General features: G+C 42.9%; 2 protein-coding genes and 1 long non-coding RNA gene across 5 annotated transcripts in view; 2 read left to right on the top strand and 1 right to left on the bottom strand.

Annotated features, from left to right (window-relative positions):
* The window catches only part of Snf8 (SNF8 subunit of ESCRT-II), a 13,006-nt gene extending 5,328 nt beyond the window's left edge, over positions 1–7,678 (top strand). The window contains exons 4-8 of the mRNA XM_005321707.4: positions 1,475–1,579; positions 2,792–2,864; positions 5,426–5,567; positions 6,412–6,486; positions 7,451–7,678. Coding sequence (XP_005321764.1) covers positions 1,475–1,579; positions 2,792–2,864; positions 5,426–5,567; positions 6,412–6,486; positions 7,451–7,588 — 533 coding nt within the window. The 3' untranslated portion in view covers positions 7,589–7,678. The remainder of the gene's footprint in view (positions 1–1,474; positions 1,580–2,791; positions 2,865–5,425; positions 5,568–6,411; positions 6,487–7,450) is intronic.
* On the bottom strand, positions 5,667–27,162 carry Ube2z (ubiquitin conjugating enzyme E2 Z). 3 transcript variants are annotated; one of them, XR_013436101.1, is made up of 8 exons: positions 26,711–27,159; positions 24,687–24,759; positions 22,332–22,519; positions 19,715–19,826; positions 14,320–14,432; positions 13,212–13,302; positions 10,598–10,993; positions 5,667–9,569 (listed from the first exon to the last, which is right to left on the bottom strand). XR_013436101.1 is itself a non-coding variant. In XM_078042189.1 (8 exons), the coding sequence occupies exons 1-7, from the start codon at positions 27,031–27,033 to the stop codon at positions 13,026–13,028; spliced, it is 993 nt and encodes a 330-aa protein (XP_077898315.1). In that variant the 5' UTR covers positions 27,034–27,162; the 3' UTR covers positions 10,885–10,993; positions 13,013–13,025. The 3 variants fall into 3 exon arrangements, 2 of the variants coding, with proteins under 2 accessions (XP_077898314.1, XP_077898315.1); XM_078042189.1 differs by lacking the exon at positions 5,667–9,569 and adding an exon at positions 13,013–13,118 and having other exon boundaries at positions 10,885–10,993; positions 26,711–27,162; XM_078042188.1 differs by having other exon boundaries at positions 5,667–10,993.
* On the top strand, positions 19,821–23,550 carry LOC144376062 (uncharacterized). The gene is made up of 2 exons (XR_013436104.1): positions 19,821–21,205; positions 23,390–23,550. It is a non-coding gene; the product is annotated as an uncharacterized LOC144376062 (long non-coding RNA).

The raw sequence follows: 27,162 nt of genomic DNA, 5'->3' as shown, positions 1-27,162 counted from the left end.
ATGAAGGTACTTTGTGGTCATATAGTCAACGAAGAGCTATATAAAAAAGGAAGTGGAAGTCTCCTGACTATCCTATAATTTGGGGGGTTGGGGATATAGGAGATGAACCCAGAGTCTTGACTGATCCTGTCTTGTAATTGCAGCGGTAAATAACACTAATAATTAAACGACATAGATGGTCCCCATTGTAGGATGGTTCACCTTGGTAGTGCTATAAAAGCAATTGGTATTCACCAGAAACCATACTATGAATTTAGCTTTTTTCTAGGTTAATGATATGTGAGCAAAATACTCTTGGATGCTGGGCAGCATGAGTTTGATCAGAAGGGTAAATAACTGATACTCTACAGTGTAATGTGTTTCTAACCTATGACATTGCATAGATTAGGTGTATTAAATGTATTTTATTTTATTTTTTTTTTTTTAAGAGAGAGAATTTTTTAATATTTATTTCTTAGTTTTCGGCGGACACAACATCTTTGTTTGTATGTGGTGCTGAGGATTGAACCCGGGCCGCACGCATGCCAGGCGAGCATGCTACTGCTTGAGCCACATCCCCAGCCCCTATTAAATGTATTTTAGTTTTTTCATATGGAAGATTGAATGCAGGGGTCCTTTACCATTGAGCTACATCTCCAGCCCTTTTTTGTTTTTTGTTTTGAGACAGGGACTCAACAAATTACTTAAAGCCTCACTAAGTTGTTGAGGTTGGCTCTTCCTTGAACTTAGGATTCTTCTACCCTGCTGGGATGACAGGTCTGCAACCCTGCTCTGGGCTTATTAAATATTATTATTATTTTAAAATGGGGATTGAACTCAGGGTTGTTTTATATCCCCAGCCCTTTTTAATTTTCATTTTGGGATAGTGTCTATCTAAGTTGCAGAGGCAGCCTCCCAAGTATCTATTTTTTTTTTTTAAGAGAGAGGAGAGAGAGAGAGAGACAATTTGTTTTTTTTAATATTTATTTTTCAGTTCTCGGCAGACGCAACATCTTTGTTGGTATGTGGTGCTGAGGATCGAACCCGGGTCGCACGCATACCAGGCGATCGCAACCGCTTGAGCCACATCCCCAGCCCCTCCCAAGTATCTATGATTGCGGGCATGCTTAACCTGCTTGACTTCAGTGGATTTTCCAATGCCAAGTTTGCCTATTTTTTCTCTTAGCCTTGTCTAGATTATATCTCCTACTATATTTCACTGTATGCTTTGGAAAAGGAAAACCACTGAACTGTAACCTCAGCCCCAAAAAGGACTTTGACATTGCCCACCCTTTGGAACTGTCTGAGCCTGTTTTTTGAGCAGTTCTCAAGAGGCAGGTTGTCTGTCACAGAGAATCTTGAGTAGCAAGTAGAGCAGGACTTAAAGCTAGGCAACAAGATTACTCACAAAATAGATGTTAAAGTCCACTGTTAGAAGAACAGATAGGGTGAAAATTATTGAATAACTTAGCTTTTGTTTTTTTCTCTCTTATAGCTGGAAAAGGATTTTGGTCCGAGATGCTGGGCGTGGGGGACTTCTATTATGAGTTGGGCGTCCAGATTATCGAAGTGTGCCTGGCTCTAAAGCATCGGAATGGAGGTGAGGGCAGTGGTGAAGTTCATGGATTGGGCATTGAACTTCTCTTGAGTAGAAGCCCTCAAAAGATTATCTTTTCTATCCTGTAGTCTGCAAACCTGCAAGGTCTTGAGATACATCTTAGCTGTTTTATGCAGTTGAATCCATGGCATGTCTCCACAGCTAAGGGTAACTAGAATTACCTGAATGATCATTTCCCACACCCCCTGCCCTCTTTTTGTTTTTCTTTTTTTAGAGAGAGAGAATTTTAATATTTATTTTTTAGTTTTCGGCGGACACAACATCTTTGTTTGTATGTGGTGCTGAGGATCGAACCCGGGCCGCACGCATGCCAGGCGAGTGCGCTACTGCTTGAGCCACATCCCCTGCCCCTCTTTTCGTTTTTCTAATACATGGGTGATTTACAACTGAGTTACATCCCAAGTGCCTTTTCTTTTTTGAAACAGGTCTTTAACATTGCTGAAGCTGTCAACAAATTTGTGATCCTCCTATCTCAGTCTTCCAAGTTGCTGAGATTACAGGCTTACACTGCATCTGGCCAGTTGTCTATTCTCGAAAGATCTTTGGCTGGGAATATCCATTCCTGCCTCATTACAGAAAATAGAAGGGAAGTAGGAAGTAGTTTTGTCCCATGATGTGTGATGCATCTGGGTTATGATTTTCTCATTAATAACTACAGGCCTACACTGCCTTTTTGAGGTGTAGGATGCCAACTGAGTCTGCATTCCTGAAAACGTGATGTTACAAATAGTCATCTGATGGGGCTAGGGTTGTGGCTTAGTGGTAGAGTGCTTGCTTAGTATGTGTGAGGCACTGGGTTTAATTCTCAGTACTGTATGTAAAAAAACAAATAATAAAATAAAACTTTATCAACAACTAAAAAAAATTTGTAATTGAAGTATTCTAGATTGGGTATGGGGGCACATGTCTGTTATCCCAGCTACTCAAGAGGTTGAAGCTGAGGAACACAAGTTCAGGGTCAGCTTTAGTAATTTAGCAAAGCCCTGAGCAACTTAGACCTTGTCTCATAATAAAAAATTTTAAAAAGCTGGATTCACGTGCTCCTGGGTTCAATTAACAGTATCAAAAACAACAACAACAACAAAAAAAAACAGTTATAAATTGTTGGCGATAAACAGACACAGCCCTTATATCAAGAACATTGCAGCCATAAAGGTAATCTCTTCATCTGCTTTCTGTCTCCCTCTCCAACAGGTCTGATAACTCTGGAGGAACTACATCAACAAGTGTTAAAAGGAAGGGGCAAGTTCGCCCAGGATGTCAGCCAGTAGGTGTTGCCTTGCACCCCTTTTAGAGGTCTTTAAAGTCAGATGGAAATCATTTATTTATTCATTTATTTATAATAATTTTTGTTTTGGTACCAGGATTTGAATCCAGGGGAGTTTAACTCCTGAGCCACATCCCTAACCCTTTTTATTTTGAAACAGAGTTTCATTAAATTGCTTAGGGCCTCACTGAGTTGCTGATGCTGGCCTTGAACTTGCCATCTTCCTGCCTCTGTCTCCCTAGTCTCTGGGATTACATGCATGTGCCACTATGTTTAGCCCTAGATGGAAATCTTCTCCCTACTCCTCATATGTGTAGGCTATCTTAGGTGCTGATTTTTTTTATTTTTAGTTGTCAATAGACATTAATTTTAATAATTTATTAATATGTGGTGCTGAGAATCAAACCCAGTGTCTCACACATGCTAGGCAAGCGCTCTATCACCGAGCCACATCCCCAGCCCATGATTTTTGTTTCTTAATTTTATTTTTTTCAGTACTAGGGATTGAACCCAGAGGTACTTTACCACTAAGTTATATCCCTTTTTATTTTTTGAGACAAAGTCTTGCTAAGTTGCTAAAAGTCTTACTAATATGCTGAGGCTGGCCTCAGACTTCTCATCCTTCGGCCTCAGCCTCCCAAATTGTTGGGATTGTTCGCTGCACCAACATGCCCAGCTGTGAACTGTTTTTATTGCTCTGTATGGTCAGAAAAAAATATATTTTCATATGAGAAAACTACAGAGACCTATTTTTTAAGAAAGGCGGCTAGGGATGTGGCTCAGTTTTTGACCATATCCTTTGCATGTGTGAGATCCTGTATGATCCCTAGCACTGAAAAAAAAGAAGATAAACACACCTCATTTTGTCCAGGCACACTGATGCATGCCTGAATTTCCCCCAGCCAGCTCTGGAGGCTGAGGCAGGGGGATGCTGAATGCAAAGCCAGCCTCAGCATCTTAGACCTTCTCTCCAAGTAAAATACAAAAAAGGGCTGGAAGTGTGGTTCAGTCCTTAAACCAGCACTTAATCCAGCTGAAGTACACCTAGGTTCAATCCCCAGTTCCACAAAAAAACAAAAATGAAACAAAACATTTGTCTCTCAACTAAGAATTTACAACTTGTATACATTTTGTGGTATTAGCATTTTTCATACATATGTATTGTTTAAAACTTATATGTACATGGATTTTGAGATTATTTGAAGCCAAGGAGACAGATGTAGCCCTTAGAAATGCTGGGCATAGAGGGGCTGGGGATATAGCTCATTTGGTAGAGTGCTTGCTTTACATGCACAAGGCCCTGGGTTCAATTCCCAGCACCATTTAAAAAAAAAAAGAAGAAGAAGAAGAAGAAAAGAAATTCTGGGCTTAGAGATCAGAGTGATATAATGGGGTATATTGGCCTGGTTCACAAGCCTCTAAAACATAGAGAGTCCAATTAGAGAAGAAATTTGTGGTTGTTTTAGATGTAGCTCCCAAAGAGCTATCCCAGAATGAGATCATAAAGACCAGGAATATTCAAAAAGGAAGTTATGACAAGATTATTAGCCATACTCACTGCAAATGAGGTGACCTAGTGCATTTGAAAGAGTATTTCGTGGGGTTACTGGGGATTGAATACAGGGGTGCATTATCACTGAATACATGACCAGTCCTTTTTATTTTTTTCTTATTTTTAGATAGTCTCACTAAGTTGCTGAGGATCTGGTTAAATTTCTGGGTCTGGCTTTGAACTTGCAATCCTCCTGTCTCAGCCTCCCAGGTTGCTGGGATTAAAGGTGTATGCCATCATGCCTGACAAGACAGATTTGAATCTGCTCTTCTAAGGGGTTGGAGAAAGCATTTCAATCTACCTAAAAGTTCTCAATTCTTGGTTGATTAGGTGATAACATTTCTAGGCTTTGGCAGCAGTTATAAACCAGTTTGTGGGCTGGATATATGATTTACTCATTTTATGCCTTTCCTGAAGTTGTTAACTGGGAAATCGGAAAATCTGGCAATCCTGGGGTTGAATTTCTAAAGGACTGGGAAAGTAGCTTAGTTTTACAACGCTTGCCTATCATGTGAAAGGCCATGGGTTCAATCCTCAACACCAGAAATAAGAAAAAAAAAATTCTCTACAGTTCACACTACTCCCTGTTGGCTTCAGCTACCTTATCCATATTTCCTGATGAGCTTCAGTATGCTTATTACTTTTTAGAAAAAAAAAGTTAGGCATAACAGTAGAATGTATTTTGACATCATACATACATGGAGTATAACTTCCCGTTCTTGTGGTTGTACGTAACGTGGAGTTACACTGGTCATGTATTCTATTTTTTGCTTTTATTAGGGTGTTGGAATTAGTGGTTTGCCAAGTGTGCAATCTGACTTCTGTACTATCTTCCTTCAGTGTCCAAGCACTTTTTGGTGCCGTTTAACCTGCCATTTTACTGATGTAGTTGAGTGTTGTGTGCCCTTTGACTCTTCTCTCAGGGTACCCTGCCTCGGGCAGAGCTGAAACTGCATTGTTGTCAGGTCTTATCTGCCAAGGGTCTTTAAGCTGCTCTTCCTCACCTCAGAGACGACCTGATCAGGGCCATCAAGAAACTAAAGGCATTGGGCACTGGCTTCGGCATCATCCCTGTGGGCGGTACTTACCTCATTCAGTCTGTTCCAGCTGAGCTCAATATGGATCACACTGTGGTGCTGCAGCTGGCAGAGGTAATGGTGCACCCCTAGAGAGTGTGAGAGCTGTTATCTCTTTCTCCCCACTGCTCAGGTCTTTTGTAAACTGTCTTATGGATGAACTACTCAGTCCTGTGCTCATTCAGCAGACATTTATTGAGTAGCTACAGTGCAAAGCACTGGGCTAGGCTGTGGGGCAGATATAGAGAGAGGTCCAATGAAGTCCCTGCTCTCAAGGAGCTTACAGTCTAGTCAGGTAGAAAGACATGCAGACAACTAACTATATTTCCTGGGGTAGACACTCTCTGATGTCCTCTTAAGCTACTTTGTGGATTCTTCAAAACAAGTTTTAAAATTTTGCTTGCCAATCCTCTCATTCCTTGCATGCCTGAAGCATATACCATCTTTCCCCAGAACTCCATCGTATATTTTAGGAAAGACATGTTCATTTCCTTAATTCTTTAATGAAAATAAAATTAAGGAATGGGCTTTTTTATTAAAAATTTTTATTTTGTGGAACAGGTAGGATGAAGCAGGGCAAGAGCTATTTATAAATATTTTAGATTAACAGGTGATGATTATCACCATTGCTTCCTATCAGTTATCATTCTGAATCTTCCCTTGACATGCATTAGAGTTCTCTGCAAGTCTAATTTAATATCTTAGTATCTGGGACCCCACATATTAAGATCAAACCCACGAAACTACCCCTATCATCCTGAAAATCACTTCTCTAAACATTCTTTTCCCATACTTTCTCAGGATTGGCCCAAGGGCAGCTCTTTCTCCTGTTCAGATAAGTGTGCTGCTCCTGGGCAGGTGCTGGGCTCTAGGGGAGTGCACTCTTAACTGACTCAGTTCCCACTGCTCCTTCCTTCAGAAAAATGGGTACGTGACTGTCAGTGAAATCAAAGCCAGTCTTAAATGGGAGACGGAGCGGGCGCGCCAAGTGCTGGTATGTGATTTTGGAATGGCCCAGAAAAGATGGGCTCCTGGTTGGGAGGTGGGTTCCACACAGGCAGGAACTTTAGGCTTGCTCTGCTCACTCTTGCCTTGTAGGCTACAGTTTTCACCCTAGGAGAAGCCCATCATCTCTCTGCTGAGAAGGTAGAACTCATTAAGGCAAGCCTCTAACCCTGGGGTGCACTAACAGCAGCTGCCCTTGCTACTGAGGAACCACCAATGCCCACTTACTCTCCTGCACATACTCGACCTGGAGTTGCTGGTCAGGAGCTTAATATAGTTTCTGCTAGAAATAACTAGTACAGAGTGAAGGGAATTAATTACTACTTATAATTATGTATCTATAAGTATATACTAAGCAATATATTGCATATTATATAACAACCTTATATATATTCATGTGCTGATGTAAGACTGTTGTGAAGAGGAAGCAGCAGCATAAGAACGTAGGAGCTCTGGCTTCAGTAGATTTTCCCTTACCCAGGCAATTTAGTATCTAGATTTTTCATCTGTAAAGTGGGAGAATGTAAATATTGAGCATATTTCCTGCATAGGAATAGGAACTGTGAGTCCATCAGAAATAAATGTGGTCCTTCACATTTGTTCCCAGCAAATCAACTCACAGCTAGAACAGTGATCTCTACTTTTCTCCAGGGAGAATGGAAGCAGTAATTTGCTCAAGGCCATAAAATAAGAGCCCTATGTTCTTCCACTACATCCCACTTTACTCAGGTTCTACTATTCACTAGCAGCACATGTTAAATGACTTGGTGGTTATTTTCACACTTCAGGCAAATGAGGCCAAGCAGCATCCCAGTTTGGTTGTGTAAGTGTGCAAAGGCACATAAAGGCTGTTTGAAAACCTTGCTGAAGCCAAAATAGGTTTGGAGATTGCTTCCCTACCACACTTTACCCACAGAACCTCCCCTCTCAAGCATTCTTTCTTTTCCCCCCAGGAACACCTGTTGAAGGAGGGGCTGGCCTGGCTGGACTTGCAGGCCCCAGGGGAGGCCCACTACTGGCTGCCAGCTCTCTTCACTGACCTCTACTCACAGGAGATAACAGCTGAGGAGGCCAGAGAAGCCCTTCCCTGATTTAGTATGGAAGGATGCACAGTAGCAGGCAGTGAGAAAAAGGAGGAACTGTTGGTGAATAAACCTGGACAATTTTGTTTATAAAAGAAAGGTTCTAAGTTTTTCTTTCTTCCCCCAGTATTTTTATTTTTTAAAAGTGCCTTCACATTGCATCTCTTTTGGAGGAAGCTTCCTTTATCCAGTAAGGGAACCTGAGTAACACAAGTACAGCAAGCACATATGACTTGTGCAGGTCATCTATAAGGTCATGGAAGAGCTGGGCCCAGAACACAAGCTTATCCTGGCTACAGAGTATAGTTTTTTCTGTAGCCATAAAGTGAATAACCACTCTAATTCAGAACTCTTCATTATTCCATGCTCCTTATCACACACTAGCAGACCCTTGTGAACTAGTCAGTCACTGATTCAGTCTCTCCTAGCTTTCTCTGTAGAGGATCTACATTATGACAGATCCAAGTCTGAGTGTGAAGGAAACAGAAGTCAGTGTTGAATGGTGGCTAAGCTGGAGGAAAGAAAACAGAACTTTGAGGAGAATTCAACAATAGTGAACATTGTGTTTTGGTCCTCAAATTCCCTGCTAGTTCTCCCCCTAGACTGATAACCAGGTCCCTCTAACCTCAGTGGTGGGAATCTTACTGAATACCTACCCTGTACTGTCTTATATTACACATTTAATCCTTGCAGCATTAATAAAAATAGGTATCCTTAACTTCACAGATGACAAAGTAATTTACCAGAGGCTATCAGCTTAAACAGCACCAAAGAACTGGGTCTATTAACCAGAACCCACGCTTTCCCATATCACTGCTTTGCACAGTACAGGCAGGCAGAACATTATGTGTACAATGCCTTCTACACATGTGGCCAGCCAAGAGGAAAAGCCCATGTGCCCCAGGAAGCAAGATTCTGCTCTAGCAAGGATGGTGATGAGACCAAGCCAGAGTTTACACTCTCAAAGTAAACGCAAAATTCTTCAGAAGTGCTCATTTAATACTAGAAAGCTAAAATCCAGTGGTCTCTCCATGCAGACATCCTTTCCTTATCAGCTGTAGCACAGGCCCATTACTACTTCTGCCTGTTACACAGCATTGCTCATTCCTCAATGCTTTTGGAAGTCATTGAGGTGAAACTGGCCTTCTGCTCATTGACTACCTGAGCCACAGCCACCCTTGAAAAGCCCCTCCTTCCCTAACAGAGAAATAATCACCAACAGTCCTGCCTATACCACGTTACCCAAGTCTTTTAGCTTCCAGACAATTCACTGAACAGTTCCTCTCCTAACAGATTCAGGCCCAGGTGAGTGTAGTGGTTGAGATGATCCCATTCTTCCTTGACAGAAACCCCCTCCCACACCCATAGGCGCTTCCTCCTTCTGCCAAAACAAACTTTATTGCACCAAAAAAAAAAAAAAAAGAAAAAAAAATTTCATTTATGTACAGTCAGATATAAAGACATCTCTTTTCACTCCTGTGCATATATTTCCTCAACTCAAGATTAGGGCGTAAAAGTCAGGCCACTATGCCAGACATGCTCTGCCCCATGGCAGGGCCAAGGAGAAGATTGTCACTTCAAAGTGGGAACACTTAGATGGATAACAGACAACACTGGACCCACAAACCAAGGGCATTCTTCTCGGCCCTGGAGTAGCTCTGGGAATGGAAGAGGAGGGACATTGGAAGCAGGGTCCCTTTGAGTCTCCATGTTGAGACCTATTCTTCAGACAGCCAAGATAAACTTCTGTTCCCCAAGTGTACCACTCCCCAGTTCCTCTTCCTGCCCTTTAGGAAGCTCTTCTTTTGTGCCCCATTTTCCTCCCCCACTGTCCCCCCTAGGGGAGTCCCATGATCCATCAGGCAGAGACCTTAAAAGCAGTGGGTAGGGCAGATACACCTTATCCTCTCTTCTGCCTGTGGCTGGATACTGACTGGGCCTGTTTCACATGGATCACCAACACTCCATGGGGGTCCATAACAGCAAGAATCTGGAAGTAGGGGAAGAACATATCAAAAAGGGGAAGGAGAAATTCCCTTGATGCCCAGTATTATTGGGCACCTAGAACACTTTTCTGAGCCAACCAGTTAAAGGATCACTGCAGCTAAAATACAAATAGAGAAGCAACACAGCCAGGCAAACACCCATCAGAGCCAGTGACAAAGAGCAGCTGGGAGGGGGAAGGGAGAGAGGGGAAGGAGTCTCTAGAGTCCCAGCCCAGATCCCCTTCTGCCATTGGCTACTCCTGCTACCTGGGGGTTGAAGTGAGGTAGGGGACTACAGACTGGGGTGAAAATACACAAGGTCAGTCAAACAAAATGCAATAAGGACTAGCATCAGTCTCCCCTGTTTACCCCATCCCCAAGAAAAAATATCCTCATTGTGACTAGTACTTAAGAAAATCTTTAAGAGACTATTCTATGTAGTGGCTCTAATCCCATACACACTGCAGCTGCCTGTGTTGGGAACTTTTCAAATCAGTGATTGTGGGAACACACAGTACTTCCGGCTTCTCACGGTGCCTGTGCAGGCTTCACCAAGACCTGGTTCAGTCCTGGTCCTGTTTATGTTCTGTCTGAAACCTAAAAGAGCAAGGGAACGAGGGGTAGGGGAGAAAGGTGCTCAGGTGCTAGGTAAAGCTTACTGATCAGCAGCCTAGACTCCACCACTGTTCCTTCTCTTTGGTCTGTCTAGAACAGTGACTATAAATTAGGAAAAACAAAATTATGCTGGCCCGTGGGAGATAAAGGGGCAGGGGGGCACGGAGGATAAGGGCAATGGGAAGCCCTGCTTCAAGACTGAAGACAGACACAGACAACCACCCAGACTGCTTAAGTGTCACAAACAGCCCCCTACCCCAAAGCTTCCTTCCAGGTATCCCCATAAATCATCTGGGCACATTCCCTCTTGGAACTGAAATTTCTGTCTTTAAACCCTAAGGAGCTGGCCTTGCAGAGAGGTGTGTTTGTTGTTTTGTTTTGCCAGAGGCCCTTGTCATAGATGATCCTGTAAAGGTACCTTGGCCCTGATCCAAGATGAACACAGCCCCAGGTGCTCCAGCGCCAAGGAGGTCAGATTGGAATAGCCCCCCACTCCCACACCCTGGGATCCAAGCTTGCTTCTTGCCATCTTGCAGAATGACGTCACGTTTGGAGGGAGATACACAGTGCCTCTCCATCCCTGGGGTGGGGGAAGGGACTTTGCTGGGACTCTCAGGTGGGGGGAGGGGACGGGGGGCAGGGTCTAAACCCTCAGGCTCCCGTGCAGATCTGTCTCTGTCCCAGAAGAGCTGCTATCAGAGTCCATTTCGGCGTTCTCATTATGGAGCCTCTCCAGCACTTTCTGACGAATCAGTCCCAGGCGCATCAAGAGGGACTGGTAGTCAAAGTGGCCCCGCTTTTCTCCAAAAGGGTCCTGTGGGGAAAGGAGACGGGGATGGAAGATCCAAGTCTGGGTGGCTCAGCCTGGTGACCAGTTTTGGGCCCATGTGAAATGCAAACTCACCTTCTGAGTCATGGGAACAGAGGAGGGCACTGTGCTGTACAGGGAGACCCAAACAGTCCTAAATGCTATGGCATGTTTATTAACCCAAATAGGTCTAGCCTGGGCTGACATTAAAATGTGTTTGCAGGGGCTGGGGTTGTGGCTCAGAGGTAGAGCACTCTCCTAGCATGAGTGAGGCACTGGGTTCGATCCTCAGCACCACATAAAACCAAAGGGGGAACAACTATCTTTCATTCCCTATAGTCAAAAACGACACTTTGTGGTGGGCACAGTGGCATGCATGCCTGCAATCCCTTGAGGCTAAGGCAGGAGGATCAAGTTCAAGACCAGTCTCAGTAACTTAGACCCTCAGTGGGTAAGCACCCCTAGGGGTGTGTGTGTAAAAGGACTGGTGATGGGCACAGTGATAAAATATGCCCCTGGGTTCAATCCCCAGTCAAAAATAAAAAAGGCAAGTCTAGAATTTAATAAGAGTTCTGACTTCCAGATAAGCACAGGTACTCTTCCCCAGAGACTCATCAGTACATTCCTGTCAAGGTTTCTGGGCATCACTCCAGGGCCACCCAGTCCTTGTCATTCTAGATCAAAGATCTCTAAACACTTCATAGAAAGGTTTAACTGTCCTCAAAGTCTCAAAAATAATATGGTTAGAACAAAGGACATAAATGTGTGTGTACACACACACACACACACACACACACACACACACACAAAAGTTTAAAATGCTGTAGAGGGACTTTGGCAACAAAATAGTACAGCTAGGGTTTAAATACTTATCTTCTTTGGTAATCAAAAAGGTTATAAAATTTCTATTTTCTCCTCTCACAAAAATCCCTCCCACTTTTTTTTTTTTTTTGGTGGCACTAGGGATTGAACACAGAGCTTCATACATGCTACTCAAGTGCTCTACCACTGAGTTACACCCCAGGTCCTATTCCCACATTTCTATCTTATACATTACCCTCACAGCAGGGTACCATTGGGTAATAGTTACAGTAACTATGACCATAGCCCACCTTTACACTCATGAAGATTATATTACTCAAAGGCAAAGTTCCACTCTTATGCTGGATCTGTCAATTCTCCACATCTTTCTTCTTTTGTCTTTGATTCCATTTCCCCCTATTCCCTTCTTCCCCAGATATGGGCCCTCCTATCCCATTCCTCATCAAAAGTTGTTTTTCCTTCAGGGACTAAAGGTTGGTAATGGTGCTGGACATCAGTAATGAGAACTCCTAATGGGGAACAAACTAGGGCAGACGACATAGTATATTCTCAAAAAAGGTTCAAGAAATGTGTTAACTCTGAACCTGCTTTGTCCTTTGCACTTAAGTAAGGTAGGTGAGTGGGAAGACCTTGAAAGCAGAATAGGGGAGCTACAATCTATGAGCAGCACTGAGGAAACAAGACATCTACTTCTACTGTTGTTGGCGTAGTGGGTAGAAACAGCACAAAGCTGGAGAAAGCCTAAGAGATCTTAGTTACCCAAGTCATCCATTTCTAAGCAAGGCCACTATTGAATGACCCAAAGACACAAGAAATGCTCCTACAGGCAGGAGGGTTCTCACTCTCTTACCAACCAGGAGACTGCATCTATTATTTGATCAGTAAGAATCTCTTCATTAAAACAAGCCTAAATCTGCATTCTTACTGGAAGCCAGAGCACATTTTCCCAGTAAGGCAGAGAATGAATAACTGGCTACCATTTTTGGAACGGGAACCTTAATATATGACACTGCACAGCCACTGTTTCTCTAAGCTTTCTCTGTGATTTCTTAAGGCTTGGGATAAAATTCCAATAATGATTTTTATCGTCCCTAAAATTCTGAGAGGGTTGAAAGTTCTTGGGTTGAAAAATCTATCGACCTAGAAGGGAAGAAGTTTCAGCCTTGAAGGTAGGACAATGAAGATCCTACCCTGAGTACCTACTTTATGCCAGGAACTAGGAACCAACTCCACATGACTTTAAGCAAATCAGTCTCCTCTCTGGGCCAAGGTTCCTCAAATGACACAGGTTCCTTTTAGCTGTGACATTCTACAAGAGAAGTGAATGTCACCTTTGGGGAGGGGGGTGTCCATGGTCTGCTGTGGGTGGGGCTTCTAGAATTAGCAGCAGAGGCTGTGTTACCTGCATAGTCTGGCCTTGAAGGTGAAGGCGATCTTTGCAGGCCACCTCATAAAAGTCATAATACTCCAGGAAGGACTTCTCCATCACCCCTCTAGAAAACAAGTACAGAAGTTAGAAACCTAGAGGTATAGGTCCCCTTTTGTGGCCTTATCTTTTTTTGTACCAATAACTGAATCCAGGGATGCTTAACCTCTGAACTACATCCCCAACCCTCTTCTGAGACAGGGTCTTAATAAATTACTCAGAACCTTGCTAAATTGCTAAGGCTAGCTTTGAACTTGTGATCCTCCTGCCTCAGCCTCTCAAGCTGCTGGGACTTCAGATGTGCAGCACTGCACCTGGCTCACCATCTAATCTTAATACCAAATTAAATAGCTAGAATTCCCAAGACTGGATTTGATTTCCCACATAGATCTTAGTGCCTTGATGTTGCTGAGGCTGGCTTTTTTCGACCCTCCTGCCTCAGCCTCCTGAGCCATTGGTATAACAAGGATGTGCCACCATGCCCAGAACAACTGGTTACATTTTCAATCTTTATATTTCCATAGGCCAGACCTAATCCCAAACCTTACTCAAAATTCTCTCAAAAATTAACTTTGTTCGTTTAGTTTTAGCACTTAGGAATAAACTTGAACACTAAAAATTAGCTTTACTATGAAGTGTTTTACAATCATACCTCTCTTGCTTATAGAATAGTTATATGTTCAAGCCTTCATTAAAATTGGGCTCCTTGGTCTGGGGGGCTGTGGCTCAGTGGTAGAGCGCTTGTCTAGCATGCGTGAGGCACTGAGTTTGATCCTCAGCATCACATAAAAATAAACAAATAAAATAAAGGCATTCTGTATACAAAAAAAAAAGGGGGGGGGCCCTCCCTGAAGGCGCAGACTGCCTTTCCTACCCAACTTGGCACTGTAGAAGAACTGAGAAAGTTCAGAAACTTTCTCATGGGTAACTTGCAACTAGTTGTTTTTTAAAAGCATGAGCCCCATCTTTTCTTCCTTTTCCTCTCTCTCTCAACATGGACTCTGCCCCAAAGATCCTCAAATGTACAAACCATCTAAATACCCAAAAGAGGAATGAATGCCCAGTCAGCCCTTCTGACACATACCTTAGGGGTTCAGGGCAGGGACACTTCCCTTCCATCATGTCACAGACTGCAACTCTGATGGTCTCGTGTCGGATACATTCATTGTAGTTTTTGCTGTCTCCTGGATGTCTCTCCTGTAATTTGACAAATATCAGTAATCAAATACAAATTTTAGGCATAGTCAATGAGAAGAGATATCGGGATTAGTATGGGTAAATGAACCAAGCAAATGAACTAAGAAGATATCTTTTTAAATGCAGGTCCATGAAGAACAACTAAACTTTTTTTTGTATTTTTATTTTTTCGCATTAGGGATCAAACCCAAGAGTGCTCTACCACTGAGCTACACCCCAAGTCCTTTTTAATTTGTTTTTCTTTTCTCTTTTTTTGGTACTGGGGATTGAACCCAGGGGCACTCAACCATTGAGCCATATCCCCAGCCCTATTTTGCATTTTATTTAGAGACAGGGTCTCACTGAGTTGCTTAGCACTGTTGCTGAGGCTGACTTTGTACTTGCAATCCTCCTGCCTCAGCCTCCTGAGCTACTAGGATTACAGGTGTAATTTTTTTTTTTTTTTTAAAGAGAGAGAGAGAGAGAGGAGACAGAGAGAGAGAGAGAGAGAGAGAGAGAGAGAGAGAGAGAGAGAGAGAGAGACAGAGAGAGAGAGAGAGAGAGAGAGAGAGAATTTTTTAATATTTATTTTTTAGTTTTCGGTGGACACAACATCTTGGTATGTGGTGCTGAGGATTGAACCAGGACCGCATGCATGCCAGGCAAGCACGCTACCAGTTGAGCCACATCCCCAGCCCCTACAGGTGTAATTTTTGAGGCAGGGTCTCCCTAAATTTCCAAGACCAGCCTCAATCTTGTGATCCTCCTAATTCAAGCTCCAGAATTGCTGGGATTATAGATACACACCACTGTGCCTGGCTTAATCCTTTGAGATATTCCCCATGTATACCAATACCCATCTTGATAAAAAAAAAAACTAGGTCCTATAATCAGTAAACTAGAGTCTATCAAATTTTCCTAAACCCAAAGCAAAAAGACCATGAGGAAAGAATTAAGTGAGCAATAACCACATGTAGTAATAACAGTGATTGCTGGATTGAGTGGCTCAGGGTTGAGTACTTGCTTAGCATGTTTAAATCCATGCTTAGCATGTTTAAGTCCATACTTAGCATGTTTAAGTCAGTACACCACCAAAACAACAAACAAATCTTCCTATGCCCCACCCAGCCAAAAGCCAGACATGGTATAATCCCAGCAGCTTGGGAAGCTGAGGATGGTATTAAGCCAGCCTCAGCAATTTAGCAAGGTTCTACACTACTTAGTGAGACCCTTTCTCAAAATTAAAAATAAAAAGGGCTAGAGATGCTTAACTGCCCACATTAGGACTCAACCAGCTTTAATGTCTGATCCTCCCCCATAAAAGTCTGCAACCCCAAGCCTGTGTTGCCCCTTTCCGTCTATGGAGAGATGGCCTTTATTTGTTAGCTCTGACAAATGAACTCTTGTGTGTATCTCTAAAAAAAAGGGGGGGGGGCTGTAGATGTGGTTCATTGGTTAAATGCCCTTAGATTCAATCCCCAATACCAAATAAATAAATAAAATGAAATAATGGTGGGACAGAAAGGATGACATTAGGAGTCTCAGTGTGGAAAACCTTTTAGGGATTAACCAGTGAAGGATACTTCTGGTTAACTCCTTTCCATGTCTGTAGGGTTCCACCAACATTGAACCCTCTATTATAATAAATGTATCAGGAATAAAATTGAGATTTTGAAAAACTCCAAATTTGGCCCAGAAAGCTTCTATGAATGTCTAAGTGCTAATGAAAGGGAACAGGGCCTCTTTTCCTTTAATTCTTTTTGGTACCTGGGATTGAACCAGGGGCACTCCACTATTGAGCCAATCTCTTTTTATGTTGAGTCGGGATCTCGCTAAGTTACCTAGGGCCTCGATAAGTTGCTGAGGCTGACTTTGAATTTGTAATCCTCCTGCCTCAGCCTCCTGGGGCCACTGGGATTACAGGCATGTACACCACTGTGCTTAGCTCTTTCTTTGATTTTTAAGACTTTTCTCTGTCCCTTCCTAATTAGAGTCTAGGACTCTGATAAAAACATGATGACTAGGAAAGTGACATATACCTTCAGCCTACTATGGTGGTTTCTAAACTGCTCTACTACAAAAATCAAAGGAACAAAGTTTTTTATTTTTTTGGTGTCGGGGATTGAACCCAGGGGCACTCAACTATTGAGCCACATCCCCAGCCCTTTTTATATTTATTTAGAGATGGGGTCTTCATTTTATTTATTTTTATGTGGTGCTGAGGATCGAACCCAGCGCCCTGCTGGCCCAACGTTCTCTTGCTGAGCCACAACCCTAGCCCCAATTTTTCTTCATTCTTAAAGGGAATTTATTCCTTTTTGTTCAGGTCTCTGTGATCTCTGTTTTAATGGCTGGGGTATAGATCAGTTGTAGAGGACATGCTACAAATTCAAGGCTCTGGGTTTGATTTCCAGCACCAAAAATAGTTATTAAAAAAAAAAAAAATCAAGGGCTGGGGATGTGGCTCAAGCGGTAGCGCTCTCGACTGGCATGCGTGCGGCCCGGGTTCAATCCTTAGCACCACATACAAAACAAAGATGTTGTGTCCGCCAATAACTAAAAAATAAATATTGAAAAATTCTCTCTCCCTCTATCTTTAAAAAAAAAAAATCAAAAACTATTTAATCACTGAAATGGAATTATTTTCTTTTTTTTTCTTTTCTTTTTTTTTTTTTTTTAAAGAGAGAGAGAGAATTTTAATATTTATTTTTTAGTTTTTGGTGGACACAACATCTTTGTTGGTATGTGGTGCTAAGGATCGAACCCGGGCAGCACGCATGCCAGGCGAGCGCACTACCGCTTGAGCCACATCCCAACTCTGGAATTATTATTGTTATTTTTTTTTTTTTTTTAAAGAAAGAGTGAGAGAGAGGGAGAGAGTGGGAGAGAGAGAGAATTTTTTTTTTTAATATTTATTTTTTAGTATTTGGTGGACACAACATCTTAGTTTGTATGTGGTGCTGAGGATCGAACCCGGGCCGCACGCATGCTAGGCGAGCGCGCTACCGCTTGAGCCACATCCCCAGCCCTGGAATTATTTTCTTTTAAGAACATAACTGGAACTTTTTTCCTGTATTCATGAGTAATTGAACAGAGAGAATTTGGGATCGAGTGTAAATTTTGAGTCCTACACTCATTTGTGTCCTTGTGATAGTTAAATGATCTCTCTGAGCCACTATTAGTTGACTTGAAATCGAAAGAATACATGCCTCAGAGTTACCACAAAATTTAAACAACTACTTGCCTAAAATGCACAAGGCCCTGGGTTAGATCCCCAGCTCCAAATACACATGTGCATACACGTGCACATGTACACACACACACACACAGAAATAAAAAACAAAAGCTATTAAACAAGAAATTATATAAAAAATCTTGGGAGTGTCTAACAAACAGCAAACCCTTGGAAAATGTGTTTTCTGCCTTCTCTTTAGCAGTGCTGACAAAAATTTCTGTCTTTTTTTTTTTTTTTTTTTGGTGGGGGTGGGGGTATGGTGGGTAGTACCAGGGATTGAACTCATGGGCATGACCACTGAGCCACAGACCCAGCCCTATTTTGTATTTTATTTAAAGATAGGATTTCACTGAGTGGCTTAGCACCTCCCCATTGATGAGGCTGGCTTTAAACTGATATTTCTGTTTCAGCCTTCCGAGCTGCTGGAATTACAGACTTGTGCCACCACGCCTGGCTAAAATTCTTGTCTTAACTAATGATTAGCTCTTTTGGCCCGACAGGTAATAGTACTTCAAAATTCCAGAATAACATCTGGTTTGGCAGTAGTCACTCAGGAGTACCTTAAGGGGATGCTGCAGAATTAGGTATACTGAATAATCCACTGGCTTTAACAACCCCCAAAGTAGGCTCAGAATTAATTCTAAACGACTCCTCTGACTTCCATTGTGTAGACTAATACAAGTCAAATACTTAACAGTATCACAGTAATTTTTTTAAAAAAAAGGTTCGTGGTTCTTTATTAAATCCCTGATAATCGGGCTGGGGATGTGGCTCAAAGGGTAGCGCGCTCGCCTGGCATGCGTTCAGCCTTGGTTCGATCCTCAGCACCACATACAAAGAAAGATGTTGTGTCCGCCGAAAACTAAAAAATAAAAATATTTTTAAAAAAATAAAATAAAATAAATAAATCCCTGATAATCTCCAATTTCTTTTTCTTTTCTCTTTTTTTTTTTGAGAGAGAGAGAATTTTTTTTTAATATTTATTTTTTAATTTTCAGCGGACACATCTTTGTTTATATGCTCGCATGCCAGGCAAGCACACTACCACTTGAGCCACATCCCCAGCCCCAACAGTAATTTTTTTAAAGTATTTTTTAGTTATAGATGGACTTAATATATTTATTTTGTTTACTGATTTTTATGTGGTGCCGAGGATCAAACCCACTGCCTCACATGTGCAAGGCAGGTGCTTTGCCACTGAGCCCCAAACCCCAGCCCCTATCACTGTAATTCTTACAAATGAAATAATTCATTCTTAAGGAACATACATGTTAACTCCCTTTTTCCTCTTTCCATGACAAGTACAATTCATAGAGTCATGCCAGGTAAAAAGAGAGAGGGAAAAGACAAGATTTCTCAAATAACTTATTTTTTCTGGTACTAGGGATTAAACCCTGGGCTTTTACATGCTATGCAAATGCTCTACCACTGACCAACATTCCTAGTCTTTTACATTTTTAGGTACTGGAGACTGAACTGGTGGGTGCTTAACCACTAAGCCATATCCTCAGAATTTTTTAAAATTTTATTTACTTATTCATTTTAGTTGTTGATGGACCTTTTTTAAAATTTACAAGTGGTATTTAGAATCGAACCCACATATTCAAGGCAAGTGCTCTACCACTGAACCACAACTCCAGCCCATCCTCAGATTTTTTTTTTTTAATATTTATTTTTTAGTTGTAGTTGGACACAATTCCTTTGTTTCATTTATTATTATGTGGTGCTAAGGATTGAACCTAGGGCCTTGCACATGCTAGGTGAGTGCTCTACCGCTGAGCCACAACCCCAGCCCCATCCTCAGAATTTTTTATGTTTAATTTTGAGACAGGGTCTAAGTTACTTAAGGCCCTGCTAAATTGCTAAGGCTAGCCTTAAACTTCCAATCCTCCGGCCTCAGCCTCACAACTAGGATTATAGTCCTGTTTCACCATGCCTGGCTACATTTTTAATTTTAGACAAAGTCTCACCAGTTCCCTCAGATGGGATAACAGGTGTGTTCCACCATGCCTGGCTTCTCAGAACATCCAATATAGCATACCCCAGGGCTGGGCCCACCTAGTCTTACCTGTTCAAAGCCAGGTTCATTGTGGTAGGGGTTCTCGGTCATCAAGGACTGGATAGAGATGAGCACAGAAGAGATGCTCTGGGCTGGGCTCCAGGCAGGGCCAGTCCATGTACTGCAAACACAGCAGAGGAAAAAGGTAAGGCAGAGAATAACCAGGGAACACTGACAGCAGCAGCACCATAGTAGTGACTCACCATAAGTTTCTGTTTCACTATCAATATTCTGGAAATTCCTAGCCTCTTTCTCAACCTCATTCACTAAAAATCAGTGAACTGTCTAATCCTCATATCAAGTGGGACAGAAGAAGAGGGTAAAAAAGCAAGAAGGTAACTTTGGGCTAGAAAGGAAACTGTAACCAAAAAAAGCTACCATATCAAAATGAAAGAAGTTAAGAAAATAACTCTAAAGGTGTCTAAATGCTAATCTCTGTGGACCACAAAAAGCTTGCTTATTTATTTATTTATAGGTAATGGCTGAGTCAGTGAGGGGAAAGCAATTGAGCAAAGAAGCACACAGGTGACTAAAACCATCTAGTTAGAGGCCATGTGGTAGGACTGATGATCAGGGATAGAGTTCTGTACCAAGCCCTCAATGAGTGTTCTGAAGACCACATGAGACTGCCAGAGGAGGAAGAGAAAAGGGATATATGTAGAAAACAACTTGAACATGAAGATAAATACCAAAGCTGCTTCTTTTATAAACCTAATCAAGTATTAAGAAGTCAGTTAATAACATTTAATTTTAGCTCTATTGACAAGATGGCACTGGAGCTGAAAGCTGAACAAAACCTCAGGAGTACCTTAAGGGGATGCTGCAGAATTAGGTATACTGAATAATCCACTGTCCTTTCCCTGCTACACGCAAAGAAGGCCTAAGTTACTTACAAGCAATTGTAAGTTCATTGGAGGCTGCTCTTAAGTGCTTCCAACCTGCTCTCTTCTAGCTCTGCTCCCCTAGGAACTCTATCCCTGCTCTCCATGACTTTACATTTTGGGAATTCAAATCAATAGGGTCAACTCTCACTCCCCCCTTTTTTTGGTCGGCCCAGTATTTTTTCTAGGTAGGGAGGGAAGCAATGAGGCTAATATAGTCAATTAAGAACACGTAGGGATTTTTGACTGACTGATTCTTCATAGCAAAATTTCTTTAAAAAAAAAAATACATACATATATATATATATATATGTATAGTTGTAAATGGACACAGTGCCTTTATTCATTTATTTATTTTTATGTGATGCCGAGAATCAAACCCAGTGCTGCACATGTGCCAGGCAAGCACTCTGCAAGAGCCACAACCCAAGCCCCTCTTTCTTTCTTTTTTAACAGTAAAGGGGTTGAACTTAGTGGTGCTCTACCACTGAACTATATCCTCCCTCAGACCTTTTAAAATTTTTTAAACTTTTGAAACAGGTTCTAAGTTGCCAAGGCTGGCCTTGAACTCACGATCCTCCAGCCTCAGCCTCTGCCTTCTGAGGATCTGGAATTACAGGTGTGTACCACTGTGTCTGGCTTGGCAAAATTTCAATTTCAGGGTAACTTCTCTTTTTCCACACAACACAATTCTGCTGCTTTCACCTTACCACTTTACTTTCCCTGTTTCTCTTGTGAGCTGGTGTCTGCCCAAGGAGCTTCATATTGGCCTAATGAGGGAGAACTTATTACAACACACTTTCATGAACAAATTTCATGACTAAATTTCTTTTCCACCATAGGGGAGATACATAGACACACACATGCTCAACCACTCCACAAGCGCAGACAATTATGTACTTTAATAAAATAAATAACTTCTTTAAGGACAACCTTATTTAAAGGACTGCCACACTGCCATAATCACAGCAGAACATATCCCTGGAGTTGGGAAAGTTCTATCTAGAAAAACGAATCATATCTTCAGTATGCTTCAGCATACCTGGAAATGTCTTGACAGGAATAAAGAAAACAGGATCACCAGTTTAGACAACTTTCTCAACCTTCAACCTATATTTGTTGTCCACTCCAGAAAAGTTCAGACCACAACAAAAAGACCAACCCACAGTATGCTAGAAGTAATTTTCATTCAGAGCTTTTAACTCACAAAGGCAATAAGATGGAATAAATGGGAACTCCATGAAACAAAATCTTCAGGAAGATATAGTTTTATTTCATATCTGACATGAGTTTCAATGTCAGACATTTTCATTCAATTGTTAAATTATAACCATTATCATCACCTCTGCTGTCTCCAAAGCCACTCATTGAAAGATTCAAGAAAGACATCCACAATCATGAATGGCACAGATCTGCAGCCTTTCTCAGAATAGGGCCCTAGTCCCCTAAGGGAGTGGTTCTCAAACTAGAGGATACAACAGACTGCTAGCCCCACCCAAGAGTTCCTGATAAGAGTAGATCTGGGGTGGGGCCCTAAATCCGCAGATGCTGTTGCTGTGGCTCAGGGACCATGCTTTGAGAACCATTTCATAAGAAATCCCTTTTGTATGTAATAATTTAACTTCCCTCCTTTGTATCTGGTATAACATCAGTGATGTTACCACTCTTGGGAGAATTGATAAAGGGTGTCCCTACAGTAATTATTTTCTAACAACCAACTTGGCCACTTAGAAGTCTCCTCTTACCCTAGAATACTCAAGCAGACTTTCCCATTGCGGTAGAAGTTGGGGTTAAACCTCACTGTGTTATTGCCCGTTGTCATCAGTTTGACCCGAGGTGGGTGGATGGGATAGTCGGGCGGACACCGAAACACGAACAGGAAGAAACCCCCTTCATAAGGAGTGTCAAATGGGCCTGTGATCAATGCATGAATCTGCAAAATAAAACCCCATCTCAAAATTGTGAGGTGATGCCCGACCCCAACCCCTCCTGGCTTCCACCTGCTACCCCTGGCAGAAGCAGGGCTCATAGTCTGGTGTCCATATTCCATATCCTCACTATGCAGAATGAACATCCTGTACTCAGATTGAAATTTTTAAAAAATCACATTATAATGGAGCAGCATCTGAGTCAGTGGTCATGTTCTAAAGTTAAGAGCCCAAAGTGAAAACTGAATCTATTAAAAAACCACCCCTAGTATCCCTCCCTTAAAGCACAGTTTTTGTTACCAGGGATTGAACCTAGGGGGACTTAACCTCTGAGCCACATCCCCAGGCCTTTTTATTGGGGGGGGGGGAGCGGGGGGTTACCAGGGATTGAACTCAGGGGCACTCTACCACTGAGTCACATCCCTAGTCCTATTTTGTATTTTATTTAGAGACTGCTTAGTGCCTCACCATTGCTGAGGCTGGCTTTAAACTTGCAATCATTTTGCCTCAGCGCCCAAGCCACTGGAATTACAGGCTTGTACCACCATGCACAGCAAAACATGGTTTTTCTATGGACATCCCTTATCAATTTTACATACAACAAATGGACAGAATATCAATGTAAAAAAATATAATATGGGTCTGTAATGTTAGCATTTTAAGAAAGCCATACATATTTTTATTGCGTATGTATGTTTGCATTTACCTAGATTAAATATGCATATGATGAATTCCACCCCACATGTATGTTGCATGAAGGGAAGGTATGATGAATGGAAAAGAGGAAAGGAATTGGAGGTCACAGCACCAGTGCCAGTGTAAAACTGAGAATTACAATGATATCTAAGTTGTCTGTCCACTTGCTTCCTCCACAGAGGATCAAACCCACTTTGGAGGATATGACTGAGGCAGCATACACCTGAGAAAAATGGGGAAAACTCAGCTTCCACTCAGGACCATTAGACCATTCCCAGAACTTTCCCTAACACTGCTGGTTAAAAAATAAATAAATAAAATTAGCATTCCTTAAACAGAACACTAAATTCTCTTCTTCCTTAAGCCCTAATTGTTGACCATGATTTTCCTTCTTAAAGGCAGGAAAACCTAAACTGACTCAGTTATATTTCAATTTCAAAAGTTCCTAAAGTCTGCTCAGAATTCAAACAGCAAAGAGGAAAAGGACCTTGCAATCAATCCCATGCCTCAAGCTGTAGTCCCTATCTTTCCCTGGTAACACCTTGGGTTATATTCTAGCCCCCAATCATTTGGAATAGCAAACTCAACTGATTTCAACATGGCATCAATTCTGGGACCCCCAGGAAACAACATATTAACACTAATATTTGACTGGAGACACAAGATGTCCCAGGAAATACATTCCCAATCACATAAAAAGAAAAAAAAAAATCAAGTTAAAGGGAAGCTTATTCAAAATAAGAATATACCAACAATATAAAAAGTGAATTTCTACTTTAAGAAATCTGAAACTGAGTTTTCACTTAACACTAGATTTAAACAATCTAATTTTCCCCCAACACCAGTTTATGTGAGAATTCACTCCTGAGGTCAGAGCATTCAATAAGAGAAACCTGGTTATCTATGCCAGAGGAATTTTAGACATTATGTATTAAGCTTTCTATCTGTGTGGAGGATGAGAGGAATGGTCTTTGGGTAGTAGGGACATTCAACAACAACCAATAAGGATAGGCATCTAAAAAAGGCCCCTTTTCCACAAACACTTCAGCCAAGCTGACCCTATCCCCAACTTTCCCTGGATCTGATTTTCATTACCACAGGTAAGTCAAGAGTGGCAAGATCAGGAAAGAGCTGTGTAGTATGTGTAGTACAATGAATAGGGTGATCATATAATTTATCAGCCCGACTAGAACATTTTAAGAGGGAAAGAGTGGCCTATTAATAGTTAAGCTGGGACAATAGGCATAAACCAGGATTTTGCAAGCCAATTAGTTTTTATGTGCATCCCGATAATAGATACCTGATCAAGGATCTGTTCTACCTCATTATATGTCCTCAGACAACCCACCTATCTTCTTGGGGTCTTGATTTCTTCATTTATAACCAGAGGGGTAAGCTGAATAATCTCTTTTAGGTTCTTCCAACGTCATGGGCCCCATTTCCCAATAACCCCCAATCCCCCATCAAGTTACATACCTTAGTCATGTCAACAGTATCAGGTACAACGAACATTCCTGGAGGAGGCTCCTTATAAATGGACATGATATCCCTGTATAACACCAAGAGGAGGTAGGGGAAGGAGTGAGGGAAGAGGGAAAAAGGGAATCCCCTGAGCAGGACAGCTGTTATCACCTCACTGAAGCCCAGGTTGGAGAAAGTGGTACTGGGTACCACAAATGTTTGTACTGCCTTGTTGGCTGAGAAATTTCAGTACTTGTCGGGCAGGCAGACAGCAAATTATTATCAAAGGGGCATTGTTTCTTTGGGGGAGGGTAGGAAGAGTTGGGGGGGAAAATCAGAGATCCCAATGGCATCAGATATCACCCTGGAAAAGCCACATCCCATTTACTCTCACTTCCTCCCACATGGCGACTCATTCACTTCCCACCTCCAAGATTCCCAGGTACTATACCGAATGCAAAATAAGGATCGTTTTTAGTAACTGGGAAGGCATAATTAACTCCACTAAAAAACTAATTCCATAAACCATACAGTGGACCCCTCATTGGCAAGGTAATTTTATGAACAAGCAAGCCACAGAAAGCAAGATTATCAGTGATCTTCTTGCCCAAGGGACTAATAGGGTAGAGATCTTTTCAGGCTGGGGAGGGGGACCCTCTGATATTGTTAGAATCTCACATCTGGAAGATAACACATGGTGACTACTACAGATGAGAGAACTTCTAGGTCATACCACCAACAGGAATGGAACAGTTGAGACCAACAGGCCAAAGGAAAAAAAAAAACCATTCTATATGAGGAAATATCTAGGGACTTGCTAGGGTGGGTAGGGGCATAAAAAGTGTAAAAAGGTGACAGATCAGAGCCAAAGAAGTATGGGCTAAACTCAAAGGTGTACCAGGAATGAAATGGCTGAAGGAATGTCAAAGTTGAGTGCTGAGTTTGAGTTAGAGATGGCAATAGTTGGCATCCTGTGTCAGGCACTGTGCCAGGTACTTTACACACATTGTAATGTTCAATTTTCATTACAACCTTGGAAAGTAGGTAGAGAGACATACTAAGAAACTTGAAACGTGGGAGATAATACCTAGATGAGGATTCTGTCATGGGGGAATGGGATCAGTTTGGTCATAAGGAAACAGATTTTAATACTGGTAGTACTACTCTTTTCCCACTTGATAAGTACATACTAAACATTTTTGCAAAACGTATTACCTACTAAATGATATGATCTAAGATCAGTCACCCAACAAGTAAGTACAGAAAGGACTTAGGCCTTTGTTCCTATATTTAAATTGAGTACATCCACTTCACAAAAGTTAACCAGAAGACGCCGGCAGAGTGTGGGGGAATACAAGAAAGAAGGTTCTGAATGGGCTATTACAATCCAGAGTGACACTGAGGGAAAGGGAACCTGAGTTTCGGGAACAGGTGAGAGAGTGGACAGCTTTGGAATACCAGAAAAGGGGTTAAAGGGAAGATCTGGGTGAGTGAGGGCAGAGATTTAGCCAAGGAAAGGGACTTTGTGGTGGGGATTTTAGGAAACAGGGTAAAACCAAGGATAGCTCGAGTGTACCGCAGGGCAAAGGAAGCAGAGTGTGCGTTACAAACCCGGCTCTAAAAGAGACCAGGGGGGTACGATGGGTGGGGCCTGCGGGCTGCATCTAGGTAGTGTGAGGAGGGGAAGAGGGAAGAGGGGCGGCGCGGAGGGCGGGAGGGGGTGTTACTGAAGCGCGAAGGGGTCGGGTTTCGGGCGGGAGGTAGGGGTGTGGGGGAGGGTGTCCGGAACGGAGCCTGAGGGCTCACCGGAGGTTGCCGAGGGGCGGGGTCGACCTGGGCTAGCCAGAAGGGGTTTAGGGCTTGTGGTGCTAGGGGCGAGGTGGGAAGGGGAAGAAGTGACTAGGACCCCGGTGCACTGGGCTGGCAAGATTTGGGCTGGGAACTGGGCCGCGGGGGTGAGCTGTAGTGAGGAAGGGTGGGGGGGCAGGGAAGGTCGAGCCCCGGAACTCGGGGCTGGGGGAGGAAAAACCCCGGCTCACCGCTTGATTCGGAGTAGACACTGCGGCGCGGTTCGTTCGCCGTCCCAGTCAGAGCTGAGCGTGGGGTCCCAGTGGCTAAGCAGCGCGGCCCCGTGGGCAGCGGCAGAGGGCGGGAGCCCGGGCAGCGGAGCCAGGCCGCTCCCCGGCCCCCCGGCCCCGCCCGCCGCCGCCGCCGCCGCCCACACATCCGGCAGGAAAGGCGGCCCGAACCCGCCGCCGCTACCGCTAACACCGACCACACCAGCAACGCCGCTTGCCCCGGGGCCCGCCGCTCCGGCACCCGCCGTCGCCGTCGCCGCCTCTTCAGTCGGACTCTCCGCCATCGCTGCTTCGCTTCCGGGACTGCTCGGCAGCACGTCCGCCGACCAGAGCGGCCGCTGCTCCCGCCCGCTCCCGCACCACCGAGAGCCCGGCCAGAGTGTCCCCACCCTCTGGCTCCCTAGCCTGGGCGG

This window comes from Ictidomys tridecemlineatus, chromosome 3 (assembly GCF_052094955.1).
Source record: "Ictidomys tridecemlineatus isolate mIctTri1 chromosome 3, mIctTri1.hap1, whole genome shotgun sequence".
In the NCBI taxonomy this organism is placed as follows: domain Eukaryota; kingdom Metazoa; phylum Chordata; class Mammalia; order Rodentia; family Sciuridae; genus Ictidomys; species Ictidomys tridecemlineatus.
This window is presented reverse-complemented; position numbering and strand designations above follow the sequence as displayed.